The 11104-nt window shown below is 59.5% G+C and overlaps 2 protein-coding genes across 4 annotated transcripts; both read right to left on the reverse strand.

The window, feature by feature from the left end:
* Positions 1–101: 101 nt before the first annotated feature.
* On the reverse strand, positions 102–4666 carry ELMO3 (engulfment and cell motility 3). Of its 3 annotated transcripts, none has more exons than XM_026011465.2 (20): positions 4368–4666; positions 4208–4248; positions 4045–4117; positions 3784–3834; positions 3464–3633; positions 3279–3378; positions 3024–3175; positions 2858–2936; positions 2669–2719; positions 2457–2579; positions 2230–2361; positions 2031–2132; positions 1819–1927; positions 1573–1709; positions 1313–1476; positions 1086–1198; positions 895–999; positions 705–787; positions 523–609; positions 102–436 (listed from the first exon to the last, which is right to left on the reverse strand). In XM_026011465.2, the coding sequence occupies exons 1-20, from the start codon at positions 4443–4445 to the stop codon at positions 224–226; spliced, it is 2163 nt and encodes a 720-aa protein (XP_025867250.1). In that variant the 5' UTR covers positions 4446–4666; the 3' UTR covers positions 102–223. The 3 variants fall into 3 exon arrangements, with proteins under 3 accessions (XP_025867250.1, XP_025867248.1, XP_072587815.1); XM_026011463.2 differs by having other exon boundaries at positions 1131–1198; positions 4368–4626; XM_072731714.1 differs by lacking the exons at positions 2457–2579; positions 2669–2719; positions 2858–2936; ... (5 more) ...; positions 4208–4248; positions 4368–4666 and having other exon boundaries at positions 2031–2127.
* A 176-nt stretch (positions 4667–4842) lies between these two features.
* Positions 4843–11050, reverse strand: E2F4 (E2F transcription factor 4). The gene is made up of 10 exons (XM_026011468.2): positions 10730–11050; positions 10194–10303; positions 9891–10052; positions 9519–9562; positions 8754–8815; positions 8234–8531; positions 7515–7727; positions 6139–6186; positions 5903–5947; positions 4843–5801 (listed from the first exon to the last, which is right to left on the reverse strand). The coding sequence occupies exons 1-10, from the start codon at positions 11048–11050 to the stop codon at positions 5686–5688; spliced, it is 1419 nt and encodes a 472-aa protein (XP_025867253.1). The 3' UTR covers positions 4843–5685.
* Between the last annotated feature and the right edge of the window lie 54 nt (positions 11051–11104).

Raw genomic sequence — 11104 nt, forward strand, 5'->3', positions numbered from 1 at the left:
GTGGCCCCAAGCAGTGACCTTGGCCTGATGCTCCATCTCATTTGCCAGCTCAGTTTGAAGGCAGGCTTGGCCCACAGCTCAGAACTGGCTGGACACACACCCAAGAGTCAAGTGGACTTTATTTTTGTGGCAGCTTCTGCTGGTCAGGGTGTCTGGGCTCCTCCACCCTCCGCCCTTCATGGTCCCCAATGCCAGCAGCTGTGGCCCACAGCCAATCTCACTGTCAGGGTTCCGTGATGCTGCAGTCGTAGCAAAAGTTGAAATTGGTGGGGGGTGGAGGGATGGGAGGTGGCTGCTCGGGAATGGGCACGTTCTCCAGCTCCAACAACCGCAGTTTGGTCTCCATTGTCAGCAGCTGTTCCAGGTCCAGCCGAGTCTGCTCGCTGCCCATGGGACTGCCTAGCAGGGCACTCAGCCCATCTGTCCACAGGTGGAACTGGGACGGGGCCAGCCCGTGAGGGCTTCCCATCTCTTTCCCTGGCCCGCCCGCCCAAACTGGCTTGGCCTGCCCCAGATACTCACCTCCCGTTTGGATGGGGCGATGAAGTTGAGGTATGCCTCCTCCTCCCCGTGGTCATAGCTGACTGAGAAGGCTAACTCATAGAGATCCTGGGGGAGCCAGGAAGTGGCGAGCACAGAGTGGGGATCAGGGCAGGTGTGGGTGGGAAGTAGGGGAAGGAGCCCCCAGCCTCCACTGCACTCACCTTGTTCTGTTTCCCTGAGCCCTTCTCCCGGACATGGGGACAGTCTTTCCCTGTTAGCAGTGCCTTGATATCGGCCACAGGGACTGCAGGAAGAAGGCTGGGCTGACCTCTGGGACCCAGGCGGTCCCGGGACAGGGGTGGCCTGGGGAGGGCAAGTGGCTGACCCTGCCCCCTGCCCGGTCCTCCTTACGCTGCTCAGGCAGGCTCTCCAGGGTGGGCGGGCTGGCACCCTCCTCCACATCCCCATACTGCAGCACCTTGTGGTTGGGGGACAGGCAGCAGAACCACAGCTTGTCTGTGAGCAGAGAAGAGGGAAGGAATGACGAGAGTGGCCTGACCCCAACCCAGCTGCTCTCTGGACCCCTCTGCCCACTCAACCACCCTGGCGCCTCCGGCTGCTGATCTTGCGGAAGAGTGTCCCCTCACAGAGGCGGAGCAAACGCTGCTGGCGGATCAGGCCCATGAGCTCTGGCTTCAGCTTCTCCCGTAGCTCCCTGGGCGGGGAGGAAGGTAAGGGGAAGGCTTGCTGACTGGGACTGACCTGGGGCAAGGCATCTGGGGCATGAAGGAAGGGGGGCCAGGACGGGGAGCCACTCCCTCCAACTCACAGTATGGGAGGGGCCAGCGTGCCCTCCTGATGGAGCCGCTCTGTCTGCCTCAGCCGCAGCACCTCCCCATAGGGGAGTGCGTTCACCTTGGTTCGGAAAAGCTCCAGGGAGCTGGGCTTCAGGGCCAGAGTGCGGGCCAGCTGCTCCCGCACCACTTGCATGACCTGGAGCCACCAAGTTCAGCTCAGGGCTGTGCTCTGGACCCCTACTCAGAACAGCCCCTGCCCTGGCTCAGGTCTCCTTGCTTCCACCCCATCCACCTTGTCAAAGTCCTCCTGGGTGGCTCGCATCTCCTTCCAGGTCTTATTCAACAGCTGGATGCTCACACAGAAGAGCTCATGGAAACTCTGGTCTTGGCCGAAGAACATGGGTGAAAAGTCCTGGGCTGTTTCGGAGCCTGGAGCAGGGGGGCAGGAGGGGCTCAGGGAGAAAGTGTGTGCAGCCCCTGGCCCTCTCTGCCCTTCCGTTCCCCGTTCCCCAGACACGCTGTGCCCAGTCCCACTCACAGGGCTCCCCGACGCGGAGCAGCTCACACAGCAGCACAGTTAGCTGGATGCTGCTCCGGGCAAAGGGGCACTCGTGCTTGTCCTCACGGCTGCTGTTCTCCAACACAAACTGGGGTGGTAGAAAAAGAGAATGGGACAGGGAGCACAGCCAAGGCCATGGGGACCCTGCTTAGGTGGGCATCCCGCTGTATCCCACCGACCCTGTTACTGACCCGGCTGTAGGCACTAGGTGCATGTCTAGAGAAGTAGAGCATGTTGTCCAGGGCCAGCAGGCCAGGGGGCACGCGCTCTAAATCCTGCGCGGGGTTGCTGTTCTGGGGGAAGTGGGACAGGCAATAAGGGCCCCAGGCCTCTGGAACAACAGCAGCCCTGGGGTAAGGCAGGGGTAGGGAGCTAGGGAGGGTCGCTCACGGAAAAGCCCAGTTTTCGGAACTCGCGGGCACAGAGGGAACGGCGACGGTCGGCACTTAGCCCAGCACCCAGAGATTCCCCCTCCGACTCAAAGGCAGCCTGGCGGAGGGCCTGCAGCTGCTCCCGCTGTTCCTGGGGTGGTCGTCGTGGGATAAGGGGGTGTCAGAATCATAGATTCAAGGCCGTGCTCTAGCTACCCCAGCCTTGTGTACCCCAAAGGCACCCACTGGGCTGTAGGGGTCCAGTGGCATCCGCATGCGTGGCTCCAGCAGCCCCAATGTAAGGGCCTGAAGTACATACAAATGGTGAGCCATCTCGTCACCCAGTGGTGTTGCGCTGTGGATGATATTCTGGAAAAGAACCAGTCCATAAGTGTGAGTGTAGGCTTCTGGGGGGGAGGAAAAGTGGGGAGGGGACTGCCTAGCCCAGTCCTTCCTACCTTATAGATGAACTGGCGGAGGTTTCTCTGCCACAGGTAGTCAAGCATGTGCTGAGATAGGTGGGAAGGGGGCTTAGGTGATTTAACCCCACCATGAACACCCATCCTGCAGTCCCAGGATGGAGCACAGTGACTGTCAGCTCCTGCCCCTGCCCCCACCCCCATCCAGCCACCAGACAGGACACTAACCTTACGTTCAGTGGGGCTGGCCCCCTGTAGCAAGGCTGTCAGCAATGCCATAGCCTTGGTCTGTAGCTGCTGGTTCATCCTGGGGCAAGAAGGGGGCTCAGCTGGCTATTCAGGGTCTGGCTCCACTCCCTTCATCGGTATTCTAACCCCACCTCTAGACACTTACACCTGTAGGTGCACCAGCAGTCTATCCAGTGGCACCTCACTCTTGACCAGCTGGCCCAGGGCAGGGCTGCTCAAGGTCACACTCTCTAGCAGCCTGAGGGCCAGAGGCTGCACAGATGCATCCATCAGGTTCATGTTCACATAGGACACCACCTGTAACAGGGATAGGGATTGTTACCATTTCACCACCATGGAAGGCCAGACCCTGACACCACCCCACTGCCCTCACCTGCTGCCCCTAGAAAAGCCAACCCACCTTCCTAATAAAGGGGATGCTGAGCGTCTCCCAGGACACCATGCCATGTTCCATGAGCTCCAAGAAGGCCCTCAGCGTGAGGGTCAGCACCTCCCCTAAGCTGGGGGCATATCTGGAGTTGAGCAGGGCCAGACCAAGACCCCTAGCCCCACCGTGTCCACCACCCACCACAGTCCTGTGCTCACTCATCCCCATCCTCGATGATAGTGCCTAGTCTCTGAAGCCCATCACGGCTGATGACCTCCTGGGCAAAGGTCACATCTGGGGCCAGCAAGACAAGGTGCTGCAGAGTTTCCCGACGCCTTTCACGACTCCCACTCTGCAGCCCACTCAACAGCCGCTCAGCCTCAAGGTCCTGGCAGGGGTAGGAGAGGTGAGGAGGCTGGGTGGAAGGAGCAGGAACTGGAGGTGTGGGGTCTCAGATGTCCACTAGATGGGGCCCTCCAGAGCGGGGCAAGGCGGCAGAGAAGGGCAGGGAGTGGGGTGGGGTCAGGAAGGGCATTACTGGGGCAGTGCTGAGGCACAGGATGCTGCCATTCTTGATCTCTGTACGGTTCTGGAGAAGATGGAGAGAAAGGGAGAGAAGTCAAGAAGGGCTCTGAGGACTTGTTAATCGGGGTTGTTGGTGAGGGAGTCAGGAAAAGAAAGCTCACATTCCAGTGGGATGAGTCTGAGCAATCAAGATCAGGTGGGTTGGAAGTGAGGGGTATCACACGGTGGGACAGGGGCCTGGAGGCGGGGCATGGGGGTGTGTGGGGAGACTCACGTTCTCAGTGATGTATCTCCTATGCCCATCAGCAAACTGCAAGGCATAGCGTTCCGAGTGACTCAAGCTCCACCTGCGAGGAGTGGGGAGCGGAGGCTCAGGTAGGTCGAGGGCGCCCCTCCTTCCTGCCTTCCCCTCCCCAGCTTGGCTGGCCTGCACTCACGCGTCGCACACCTCCTTCACAACGGCGGCCAGGGGCTTTGCCTGCAAGTGGAGAGGTCACTCGTGGGGCAGATGTGGGGAGGAACCTGGCGGTTCCGAGGGGAAGGGGGCGACCCGGTGGTGGGTGGTGGGATGAATGGAGGCCAGACAGGCCGAGTGACCTGGTCCAGTCGGATGAGCTGCGGGATGGCGTCAGGCTTCTGGACCGCGATCTTCACCACGTTCCGCGGGGGCGCCATGGTCCAGCCGGAGCAGGAGCGCTTGTAGTTTCCAGACCGTCCAACGTCCGGCCAAGGAAGCGCCTGGTCTGGTGCCTCCGAGAACGAGGGTGTCCCTCTGTCTAAGGCCTGGACCCGAGGCCCGCACTCACGGGTCGTGCTCCGGCTCCTGGACAGGGGCCGCGGCCTTCCCAAGGGAGCCGAGAGTAGTTCCGGGTTGGAGTCCCGTGGGAAGGCGCCTGCCCTGCCCCGCCCCACCCCGGCAGCCCCGCCCCGCCCCTAGGTGCGCCAGGTGGGGGCGGGGAGGGCGGGATCCCGCAACAGCCACACCTCCCTTTCCAACAAAGGTGACCCGCCCGGTCCCACCACCAATCCAGCAGAATTGCAGGGAGGGACCCTGAAAGAACCAGATCAGAGATAGCCTTAGGCATGGTCTTTTATTCACTTGGATACTGTACAAATATTACAATTTCCTTTTGCTGCAAAAAGTATAAAAATAATCTTTATATAGGAATCCATTCGTTACTGCAAATCTTTCTAAATCTCTGCAAATGGCTCTAAATGAGGGTAAATGAATAAACAAGAAGGGAGGGTTGGTCTACAGGGCAGCAGGAGATTGGGCCAATCCTCAGGGGCTCACCTGCCCAGATTTCTAGCTAAAGACCTCTCTGTTCCTTCTGGTTGACAGCCACTCTCCTCGCCCCCCACCCCACATAGGTACTCAGAGCTAAAGGTCCAGCAGATGAGGGGTACACAGGAGAGGTCTAGGGGGAGTTGCAGGGTCAGGGGTGGGGTGAAGTGAAGGAGGCTCGGAGTGGTGCTGGCAAGCATCTGGCTCCACCCTCAGCTTTCCACCCCAGAGTGGGAGGCGTTGGCTGGAACAGGGCAGTGGGGCTGGACAAGCTGCCCTATGGGGATGATGGCAGGTCTTCAGTTCTGTGCCACTGAGTGGCAGCCGAGCCTTGGCTCTGAGAGGGCTCGGAGAGGGCACGTGGTGGGGGAAAGCCCCAGAAAAGGAGAGGCAAACACTCTGGCTCCATGGTGAAGGGGGCTGAGCCCCTTTCCCCTGCTTTCCTAGCACGGTACAGGTGCTCTACTCGTGCAGGAGTGGGAGTTTTGATCAGAACTGCAGTGAGGGAAGGCTGGGGAAGCGAGGAGTCTGTGGCTCTCAAGCCGTGTAGGGGTAGAGCAGGGGAGGTCCTCAGGCAGCCCCCAGGTCACACAGTCTGTGTCCCAGCCACACAGGGAATGTCCCTGTCAGTCAGAGGTTGAGAACAGGCACATCGAAGAGGTCACAGACACCTTCACTCTCGTCCAGGTTGTAGATGTAATCGTGGTCTCCGGGGGGTGGAGATAGGCGGAGGAGGGGGGCAAACACTGCAGAGAGCACCAGGCTGAGGCTCTGGGCCAAGCACGGCCCCCAGCAGTTGCCCACCCATTATCCCCACCCCCACCCTCCACCTTCCTGGGCCACCCACCTTCTGAGGACATCAGCTCCTCCAGCAGCTCTGAGCTCATGCATTCTGGAGGGAGGAAAAGCTCGGTTACATTTTGGCTCCTGGCTCTCCACCCACCAAAGCCCATGAAGAGGGCCCTCCACGCACCACCCCCCCATCAAGAACTTTTTGTCCAGGTACCAAACGCAATCACAGGGCCTCAGAAGTGCAAGAAAACAACCATGAGACCCTTACCCCACGGAAGAGTGCAGACCTACCTCGTGTGGGATCAAAGATTTCTGACAGCTCTTTGGGGAGTTCCAGAACTGAAAGACAAGAAAGCCATGCTCGAGGGCACAGAGATCCAGTTTGGTCCCATTCCAGCCCCCACCTTCCTCAGATCTACCACCCATCTTAGGGTTCCACACAGCTGGAGGTGGAGGGCATGCCTCAGGCCAAGCTGGCATTGTCAGTCTCCCCGGCTAGATGTGAACTCCTGAGTACCCAGGGTACTAAAGGCTCATCGCATGTGACTGATACGGCCCTTCTAACTCAGAAGTGCTGCAGAAAGGCAGCAGACCCCTCCCTTCACGGGCTCAGTAGATATGCCCTGTCTGATGGCAGCTGCCCCACTCACTCCTGCCCTTGCTGAGCACCTGCTCAATGCTAGGCTCAGTGACCACACCCGGGACCAGGTCATCTGGCAAAGCAGGCAGACATTCGGTAGGCGCTGGTGCTACAGGGTGACAAGTCTGCTACAAAGGTCTGACTGGAGGACACACGTGGGAAGCAGGGGAAAATTAAACTAGCGGAGTGCTGGTGCACAAGGACTGCACATGCCAGGAGGGGGGGCTCTGCTCTTACCCACCAGCCTTTAAGAAGCTGTTGGAGGTACTATGTAAACTCAGAAATGGCACACACAACCTGTGTTTCAGACAACCCTATCAGTCAGGGTACAGCGGAAGATGCCGAAGAATTCAGGACAGAGGTAGCCAGTAATGACCCTGAGTATGAGGACATGAAGGCAGAGATGGGAGATGTCTGAGACAAAACTCAGTTAATGCAAAGTGAAGAGGAGATAGAAGCAGAATGATGTGCAGGTGTCAGGCCTGAGGGACCAGGGCCAATAGTAGGACACACACTGACAGAGAAAAGCTAGTTTCAGCTAAGGATCCAGTGAAGGTGAGAGAGGGAACACAGAGGACAAGGTGTCAGTGAGAAGAGACCAGTGCTTGTGGGCTGAGGAGAACGAGTCCTAGAAGCGAATACCCAAATCGCAGGATAAAAAGAAGACTCAAGGCAAATGACATCACGTCCCCTGGGAAGACACTGCCCCCAGTTTTGGAGCCTGAGTGCCTTCCCACACCCCATCCCCAGGACAGCTATTATGCCTTCCTGACACCTGAGTGCCGGGGGAGGGAGTGGGGAGGTAGGGCGGTGGGGGTGGAGGCAAGGCTTGAGAGGGGCCTGGGAGTTCTGTGGAGCCCAGGCTCCTCACTCAGGCTGGCAGAGCTCTGGGGTCAAAACAAGGTTTGATGTGGGGGCTGGCCAGCTCTGGCTGAGGAGACAGGAGAGCTAGGTTCCAGCCCCAGCTGTTTCTGACCTAGAGGTGGCTGCGGCCAGATTCCCTGCCCCTCAGGGAACATGCACTCACCTCCTGTGGGGTCTGCCTTGATGGGCTCAAAGGAGGTAGAAGGGTTGGGTCCGGATGAGCTGCTGTTGCTGTTGCTGCTGCTGCTGCTGCTGCTGCTGCTGCTGTCTAGCAGGGCAGAGGACTGCAGCGGCCGAGTGTCCAGGGCTGCCAGGCCCGGTGGGAGGGAGCCGAGCTCACCACCGTCCTTGCTGTCCGTTCCAGGGCCACCACTCACTGCAACCAGAGCCCCTGAACCCAGTCACTTGGGAGCAGGAAGTGGGATACTGCAGTTTTGTGCTAGAACCCACAGTAGGGATGACAAGAGTCCCGGTTCCCAGGCCCAAGGAGAGATAAGTACTGCCAGTCCCCCCGACCCTGCCCCTGGCCAGCGCCCTGCAGAGGTAATGCAGAAATGAACCACCAAAGGAGACAGGAGCATGAGGCCTGCAGGAGAGAGACTCATGAATGACATGACTCCTGTGACCACACTTCAAGGGGGGCTGAATGGAGACACAAGTGGACTTGGGGAAAACTGTTATCACTAATATCCCTTCACACCATCAGAGCCTATTAGAAAGGGCTCATTTATGACCACAGCAAGGGGAGGCCAGCTGGAGGTCAGGAAAAGGACATCCTCCCCAAGGTCTCTTCCAACTCTGAACACGCATTCCACAACACAGAGGTATTGCCTTCTGGGTCCCAGAAATCATTCTATCACCAGCTGCCTGTTATTACCTCACCTGCGATCTCAGCTGCTGGACCGGGCACCCCCTGGGCTTCAGTGATGCCAGCGACAGGGGTGGGGGTGGTCAGCTGGGGACTGCTTGGGCGTGAGGTGTCGTGGGGCTGAGCCAGGGTAGGCTTGGGCAGAGGTGGAGGGGTAGAGACAGCAGGTGGGCTCTGGAGCAGATCCTCTGGTGGTGGCACAGGCACTGCCACAGGCGGTGAGCTCCATGCCTCCTTGTTCACCAGCAGCACTTCAATGGGGCCACTCACACTCTTCAGGTGAATCTGGTATTTCTTCTGTCCATTGAGGCCCTGGAGGTGGGTGGTAAGGAACAGGTGGAATGAGAAGCAGGCTTGGCTCCTGCCAGCCTGACCCTGGGCCGGGGCCAGTGTCCTCTCCCACCCTAGGCTGCCCGTTCTTCTAGATAAACCCCAAGCCCAGGCCACCCCCTACCTGCCCCACCCGGGACTTATCGGGCTCCACAGCCAGCACCCGCCCTCAATCAACCCCGCCTGCTTGGGCTGAGCACCCACCTCTGGGATGGGCACCTCGAGGCTGGTGCCCGACGGGGCCCGGATGGCCAAGAGGGTATCTCCTAGAATGACAAGGAAGAGGAGTCAGGGCCCATGGGCTCAATCTAATCTGAGAATAGGGGTACCTATTCCTTTGAGCAAGGGAGGAAATCATGGTCTCTTAGGACAGTAAGCCTCACCCGACCCCCACCACAGTGGCTGAGGCAGAAAACTAAAGCTTTTCTCCTCCCAAGAGCCCAAGGGTCATAACCAGAAAATCTGGGCTCAAACGTGTGGACTGAAGGATTGCTGGCCATAGGCATCTCACTCCTTGATTGATGGGGCTGGTCCCTAGAAGATGTTCTGGCCAAGGCCAATGTTCCTTCTCCAAACCAGTTTAGGGGATACAGGATGAAGAAGGAGCAGTTCCTCTATTTGTAATGCAACTAACTGATAGGTTGCAAGGGAACACCATGCAAATGTGTACGCACATGCTCTATCCCCCTTATGCCTCTGTCATGTCCGAGAAGCCAAGCCCAGGGAACAGTGCAGATGGGGACTGACCTAGGGACCCAGCCCAGAACTCTTGTACCCTTTCAATATGTTTTGCCTTCATGGAGTCCTGGTGACCCTCAAACCCAGGACTTACCCTGCCTGGTTCCTCTTTGGGCAAGCCTAAGGAACCCTCTTAAGAGACTAAACTCTCCTTGGGCACTGAGCCCACTGCTCAAGGCTGTGGCTCAGCCCAGCCCCACCCCCATGTCCCCCTACCCAGGCTCTGCTCACCAGCAAAGCATCTGCAGATGTCCTCATGAGTCACGTAGGCCAAGGTGTGGGGGTTAAGGAGAACGGCTGATGCCCTGCCTATGGTGACAAATGGCAGACCACAGAGAAAACCCAGCTCTTTAACAGAGATCTGACATAAAAGCTCTCAGAGAAAGTCCTGGGACCTGGGGTCTACATAGGGAAGAATCACAGGCCAAGGTTGGTTGGGGAGGGGCTTTGAGTTTGAGGATGGAGGCCAAGGCAGGGACCTGGCCAGGAGCTGCAGGATCATCCTCCCAAGAGGGATAGTGCCTAGGGCACCACAGAGCAAACCCAGCTGGACTAGAGGGCCCCTTGCCCACTCCCCGGGAGCAGGGACCGCCAGGAGGATATCAGCTGTTCTGCACGTCCTCTGTGACATTCCGGATGCTCTGCTGCACCCACACCTTGTGCTTGTCCAGTTCTTGCTCCCGCTGCTGCAGCTCCTCGATTTCAGCCTTGAGCTCAATCAGCTTGTCCGCAATCTCCCGGGTGTTGCAGCCAGGCCCCACACCCCTGAGCCCAGAGAGTGGGGCTGAGAGGAGCTGCCAGGAACTCTGGGTCCCGTGGCCCCTGCTCTCTCCTGTGTCCTCCTCCCCACACCCCTGACACTTCTGGGTGGGAGACGCCATTGCTCTCCCGGGTGCCCCCACTCACTTCCACTGGATGCTATTCTTGGATTTTTTCTCGATCAGCCCGATACCTTCCAGGACGTTGGTAATGTCGTAAATCCGCCGCTTCTGGCGCACAGCAAGGGTGTCAGCTGCCTGGCAGACAGAACAGCGTGCAGGATACTCAGCCCCACTCTCAGGTGTTCCCCCAGCTACCTTGAGACCTAGTCTGGAAGGGTTCTGGAAAAGGGGTGGCCCGAGTCCCAATCCTCCTCCCAGGCATTGCAGCAGCTCGGGACCGCGGGGCAGGAGGAGGCCCGGCACCGTCTGAACTGATGTCCCCACACCAGCCGAGGAGGGCCACGAGGACCACCGCCTGCAGCCCAGAGCCTGGCACAGAGCGGACGCCCAATGGCCCCGGCTGCATGAATGGAACCGCTCCTGGCCTCCCTCCTGTGAGAAAGCACACGGATGGCGCTTTGCCCTCCGAGGGCTCAGCGGGGCCGCCCCAGGGGTTCCCACTACCGGTCCGGGCCTGCCTGGTCCACCATCCTCCCGGCCGCCCCTTAGCCCAGGCCGCACCAGCTTGAGGTCAAGCACGCCGTCCTTGGCCTCCTGCAGAAGCGACACGAACTTGGTGGTGAGAAGTCCCAAGCTCTTCTCGTGCCGGCTTGGGGTGCCCGGGGGCGGCGGCGCCTGCGGCCCGGCCTCCGCCATCGCTCCCGCCCGCCGCCTCCCCTCAGCCAGGCCAGGCCAGGCCGGCGCCGCCGCCACTTCCGCTTCCGTTCCTGGCCACCCGGCCGCCGGCGCCAGCGCCGCTGTTTCCGCTTCCGCTCCGCGCCCTCCCAGGGAACCCGGCGCAATTCCTCTCTGCGGACACGGCAGCAAAACTTCGGGGACCATCAGCAAATGTCCAACCGCCGAAGAGGACGAAGACAATCCGGGGATCCCGGGAGA

Source organism: Vulpes vulpes, chromosome 12 (assembly GCF_048418805.1).
Source record: "Vulpes vulpes isolate BD-2025 chromosome 12, VulVul3, whole genome shotgun sequence".
NCBI classification, from domain to species: domain Eukaryota; kingdom Metazoa; phylum Chordata; class Mammalia; order Carnivora; family Canidae; genus Vulpes; species Vulpes vulpes.

Bases quoted from the DNA above. Each gene is read 5' to 3' on its own strand.
- ELMO3 (XM_026011465.2), bottom strand. From the start codon at position 4,445: ATGGCGCCCCCGCGGAACGTGGTGAAGATCGCGGTCCAGAAGCCTGAC. The intron at 2,937-3,023 runs GTAAGTGTCTAG...TTCTTGCCCCAG, and splicing joins CTGCTGGTGCACCTACAGGT to GATGAACCAGCAGCTACAGA. The intron at 2,580-2,668 runs GTAGGAAGGACT...GTTCTTTTCCAG, and splicing joins TCCGCCAGTTCATCTATAAG to AATATCATCCACAGCGCAAC.
- E2F4 (XM_026011468.2), bottom strand. From the start codon at position 11,050: ATGGTCCCCGAAGTTTTGCTGCCGTGTCCGCAGAGAGGAATTGCGCCG. The intron at 9,563-9,890 runs ATATCCTCCTGG...TAACCCCCACAC, and splicing joins GAGGACGTGCAGAACAGCTG to CTTGGCCTACGTGACTCATG. The intron at 7,728-8,233 runs GTGAGGTAATAA...CTCTGGTTGCAG, and splicing joins TCCAGCAGCTGAGATCGCAG to TGAGTGGTGGCCCTGGAACG.